Source organism: Antrostomus carolinensis, unplaced genomic scaffold (assembly GCF_000700745.2).
Source record: "Antrostomus carolinensis isolate BGI_N321 unplaced genomic scaffold, ASM70074v2 scaffold4622, whole genome shotgun sequence".
In the NCBI taxonomy this organism is placed as follows: domain Eukaryota; kingdom Metazoa; phylum Chordata; class Aves; order Caprimulgiformes; family Caprimulgidae; genus Antrostomus; species Antrostomus carolinensis.
In genome coordinates this window covers 76,786-82,143 of record NW_010301453.1, presented here as the reverse complement: position 1 = coordinate 82,143, position 5,358 = coordinate 76,786, and the positions used below count along the sequence as shown (strand labels likewise).

The window sequence follows — 5,358 nt, the reverse complement described above, 5'->3', positions numbered from 1 at the left end:
GGTGAGAGAATCCCCAGCTGTTTCCAAGTGGAGACAGAGCTAGTGGCTGCTGGCTTGTCCTACTTGCCAGCAGAGGGTACCATAACTCTGCAGCTGGAACTGGCTTCTGCAGAGGAGCTGTGCCTGCAGGGATTCCCAGCTAGGAAAAAGGCAGAGTGCTTCCTGGAAAGGGATGGATGGACTTGGCAATGGGGACTGGCACAGCCACACACACACACACTGGTGATGTGGACAAGAACCCACCATCAGAGCAGATGCTCTGGGAGGAGGTGCTGTTTCTCCAGTGGGTTCTGGAGAAACCCAAGGTGGGAATGGTGCCCACCCTCACAACCTTCAATTTTCAGAGGAGTCTGTCTCTTCATTGGAGCCTTCACTCTCAGCATCCATTTTTCGCCGATGGTGTAGAGGTTTCCAGGGAGAGTTGATCCTGGGTGAGTTTCGGACAGGCAAATTAGCTGTGTCCCCGCTGGAGCTGGTAGGGCTGGAGATGGAAAGCCCTGAAACCTGAGCTACCCTGAAAGAGAAAAGACAGATGCTCGGCAGCCTAACTTAGGCCAGGCAGCCTTTACCGTAGCAGTTTTGGAATGAACCTGTGGGAGGACTTAAAACTAGCACAGGGAAGGAAACATGTTCATGGCACAGAGAGGGAACACCCTGCACTAGTACCTACCAGACTCACAGTGTGAATCTTCCTATTTAAAGAGATCTTTCTTCTGAGCTGAGCCTGTGCCCTCCAACACTCCTAGTTCTCACCATCCAAACAAAATTTCCCTGTTAGAGACTGCTGCTTCCTCTAGATTCCTCTCTGAGGCACACTTTTCCTCTTTTTCTGAAACCTTTTTTAAGGATTGTTAGCTGCACCAAGGCACCCCAAAGAAAGAGGTCCTCTGCTCAGGCCGCTCTGTTAGCTCCTCTATTGCTTTATAGTAGAGCAAAGGAACAGGGCCAGTACTTTAGGAAAGTCTTGCTTAGCATGCTAACTTTAATCAGTTGCTTTACCTCCTCCTTTAGGCAACTCCACTTACAATTTTTCAAGTTCCTGATCCATGGCAGGGTCCAAAAACAAGTCTCCTTTATCTGGCAAAGCCCCTGGAAAAGAACAAACCAAACCAAAGGAAAGCAGTGTTATGCTAGTCATTCTTAAAAGTCCTCAAGCCATAGCAGCATCCAAAATCTGTGCTGCAAAACGAGAAGATTCTTCCTTGTACCTGTTAGAGAAACTGACACTGAATGTTGAGGATCATGGACAGATAAAGAATAACAGTCCATATTCCGTGTCCTTCACACAGGCTGTAGCTGAGCTCAGACTAAATGGGAGGCACTCGCAGTAGTCTCACCTCTCGGAGAACTCGGAGAGCCCAAAGGATTGGCAGTTTCCATTCACTATACAAAACTACCCAGTACTGGCTGTCAGAGGGATGACAGTGTCAACTTCAGGCCTCTGCTAATTGCCCTACATAGTCACCAGTCCCAGATCCTATCAGAGAAACAGGTCTGTTGTCTGTGCCTCAGCCTGAATCACGTGCTGTACCACCCGGGGAGATGTATACATCTGTGCCACCCGCCTTTCTTGTGGGGATCAAAACACTCCACAGGTGTAAGACTATTGCTTTCCTTGCAATTCAGGAAAGTCAGGCCTGACCCTGGTGCATATTAAGTACGTGTTGATGGACTGTGCTCTAGCATTGATTGCTGTCTGGGTGACAGCATGAAAGGCTGGGCCAGTAATTGGGTTACCCTCTCTCAGCATAAGGTCAGCATGCTCCTTTTCAGGTTTGAAACCCTATTCAGGATGAAGGACATGGGTATAGTTCAGGACTGGAACAGCTGGTTGATAATGTTGTTGTGTTCTAAAAGGACACTGGCATCCCCGGGAAGAGCCCAGAAAGAAATAGGGTGCTTTTAGGAAACACCTTCTTCCTAATTCTGTAACAAACTTCACCTTGTACAGAGGTCATGAGAGGGTGATCAGCCAGCAGAGAGATGATAGGAATTGCCTACCACAGCCTGGATAGTGCCACTGCACACCAGGAAAAATATCAACAGTGCAGTGAGGAGTGCTCTTGTTTTTCAGGAGACCTGATTGCTACACTCAGCATCTTTGGGAAGGGGCTTTGTACTCCCTGTGGGGACATAAGTCTGGTTTCTGGCCCTGGCACCTTGCTCTTGAAGGAGGGGCTGGAGAGCCACCTGCCTCACACAGGCAAGCTGCTGTTTAAACAGCTGCCTAAAAATTAGAACCAGATTAGACTAGAACTGACTCCCCCATTCCTCCAGCTCTGCTCTTCCCCTGCTGCAAATGAACAGGAAAGCCTGGCACCGCAGCACAAAGTGTCAGGAGGTCCATTAAAGTGCCCCAGCCTGCTCCCTTTCATGGGCTCAATTAAAAGAATAAACAGCTAAAGCTTAACTTGTTTCTGCATTTGCAGAATGCACAGTGAGGTCTCTAGGGCACAAGAATTACTTGGGAGAGTCAGTAATTAACCCTTAAAGGATTCATGAATCAACACTGACATTGGAGTTAGTTAGGCTGCAGATTCCAGTCTGCCTGACAAACTCACCAGTGCTGCCCAAGCCTGAAGGAGCTGCCCTAATCCCTACCCCTGTTCCTCAAGGGGGGCTGCTGGCTTTGTGAGACCAGAGAGAAGGCAGGAATCCTGACCCAAAGCTCCTTTGCCTGAAACTGCCCTTGCTGAAGGGCTTTGGGGAGCCTGTGATCCCCTACAGACCAAAGACTATTGAAATCACCCTTCAGGAGAGATTAAAAAACACCAGGAAAAGAATCCTCCTTTCCTTGCCAAGATGCTAACACCTGTCAGACTTGTGGCTGCTGCCCCTCCTGTGTGAGAGGCCTCGGCAGGAGGCTGGCAGAGGGCCAGGGGACGGGCCCACATCAATGGGAACGAAAACCCACACACTTTGTAGATGGCACAATGGAAGCTGTGGGCAGGATTTTTTTTTTTCTACTCATTTGTTTTCTTTGCACTTGACTAGAAGGAGATTTCATAGGGCAAAGGAAAAAAAAAAAAGATTTTGCTTTCTGCAATCCAGGCATCACCTTCCCCAGTGAATACACCACTTCCTAAGCCTGTTTGCAGAGGGGATTGCAGGGCTGTATTCATGCCACTTTGACATATAATCTCCATGTTGCTGGGTAAGCAGCCCTGCCCCAGAGGAGCACTAGCAGCTTAAATAGTTTGCTGTAAGAAGGGGCTCAGCCAGGGAGGGGATACTTTTACTCTACTAGGACACACACCTGTGCAAAAGAACAAGCCCTCAGACAAGTTACACCTTTTCACTGAGGTTTGTCTTTGTAATATAGGCCCTGGCAGATACTCAAGCCTAGAAGTAAAGGGAAAGATACTACCCAAAGAGAGAATGCCTACCCTTACTGGTCAGATGATTTGCTGAGTCGAGATGAGTGAAGATGATTGTTTGGACCCCCACACATCTAAACATACCTCCTGGATACAGCCTTGTCAAACACAAAAAGCCATTTCTGTTCCCCTTTTCACAAGGTGGAAGAGCACAAGCACTGGGGAAATCTGTAATCATGAGTCTGAATTATGTATGGATTACATACCGTCCTTTGCCAATGCCATACTTTGCTTCCTTGCTCTAGAACAACACTGAACAGCACAACATGGAAATGAGCAGTGAGGTGCTGCTTGGTAATCCCTTCAGTTCCCACAGCAGGCTGGTACAGAATTTCGTGGCAGTTTGTGTTTTATGATAGCAGCAGATTTTCAGCAGGCCACAGATTAATATATTAGTGAGATCACTCTGCCTTGAGGGAAGATGGGGAAGAGCTGGGAAAGACTGAGCTTTGAGTCTTTGAGCCAAGGAGGCAGCAGAGGTTTTCCCGTTAGGTGCGCCTCCTTTTCTTGATGAGAGCAGTCACTTAAAATCTGTGGGTGAATGAAGGGCTAAAGCATAGGATGGGACTTCAATTCAGTACTGTCAACAGCAGTCAGCCACCTTACTTGTCTTCTGACCACCTCTGCCCAACTTTGGTAGCCAAACATGTTAAAATGACAGTTCTGGTGAAATGATCAGCTACTGAAGAGGTAAAACATTACTATCTTAGGGCAGCATATCATATCATATCATAGATCATATCATATCTCATATCATATCATATCATATCATATCATATCATATCATATCATATCATATCTCATATCATATTTAGTTTTATCACTGAAGAAGCTCCATAGCTTCAAGCAGATGGTGAGATGCAGTGTTATGTTTTCAAAGTTAAATCCATCAACAAAAAGATTTAAAACTTTCCCTCGCTCTCTTCCTGACAATGTCAAATCTGGGGCATAATTACACAGGAAATTCCACAGAAATGCAGAATGACTGAAAATCTAGAGCTGTACCACTCACAGGAATCTTACCTAGGGCTCTGTTGATCCCCTGATCCTTTGCAAGTGCCATAAGGAATCCATAGAAGGTCAGTCTCTGTGCACTACTCAACATCTCCTTCACAAGAGCAGAAGGTGGACAGCTAGGAAAAGAGAGACAAAGGGGTCTTTTAAATTATCATCTCCCCCCCGCCCCAAGACCCAGCTCAAAATGGAGAAATAAACCCTTTTACCACCTCTAACATGGTTAAGTTGCCTTGACTTAGTTTAAAACAAATAGGCACCAGCTTGCTTATCTAGCATTGCATTTGCTAAGCAAAATGTTTGAGCTGGGGTACGTCCCTAGGAGTGGTCTTACCTGTCTCCATTCCAAAAACAGGAAGAAAAGCCTAGATTCACTCAGAGGCATACACATCCCAACTCTTAGCATATTCTTCCAAAAATCAACTGGGAAATACTTTCTTTTAGAAGACAATAAACTTTCATGAGGGTTGTTATGTTGTTATCACCCTTTTATCAGTGATAGTCATCTAAGAGGCAGGAAAACCTCTCCCATTATAGCCTAAATATGTCAGAAAACAGTTTTTAGGTGGGGACTAAATTCACATGTCCTTTCTTCTACGCTCACCTGAACCCCTGGCCCTGACTCCTAAGCAATATCATCACAGTGATTCTTGCTCTTGCCTAATAATCCATATAAGGATTTCATGCAAAATAAAACTGCCTCATAAAGAGGAAGCGTTGAACGGTCTGGGGGGTAGTGGCACTCCTGGGAGATGCGAGTGTGGGCTGGTGATTCCTCAGGCAAAGGTGGTTACCAAAGCCTGTCTGAGCTACTGGATGAAAGGCTGGGAATAGCTCCCCTCACAGTGCTGTGCAGAGCCTGATCTACCAGATGGGCTCACAGTATCCTTCCCATCTGAAGCTCTCAGGACTTACAGGGAATGTAGAACTTTTGTTATTTAAAAGAGCAAAAAAACTCGGCACCTCC

The 5,358-nt window shown here is 46.4% G+C and overlaps 1 protein-coding gene across 1 annotated transcript in view; it reads right to left on the bottom strand.

Annotated features, from left to right (window-relative positions):
* Window positions 1-333: 333 nt before the first annotated feature.
* CSTPP1 (centriolar satellite-associated tubulin polyglutamylase complex regulator 1) overlaps window positions 334-5,358 on the bottom strand; it is a gene marked incomplete at its 5' end in the record, with an annotated part of 75,373 nt that continues 70,348 nt past the window's right edge. Inside the window, 3 exons of the mRNA XM_029083878.1 lie at window positions 334-514; window positions 1,026-1,089; window positions 4,401-4,510. Coding sequence (XP_028939711.1) covers window positions 334-514; window positions 1,026-1,089; window positions 4,401-4,510 — 355 coding nt within the window. The remainder of the gene's footprint in view (window positions 515-1,025; window positions 1,090-4,400; window positions 4,511-5,358) is intronic.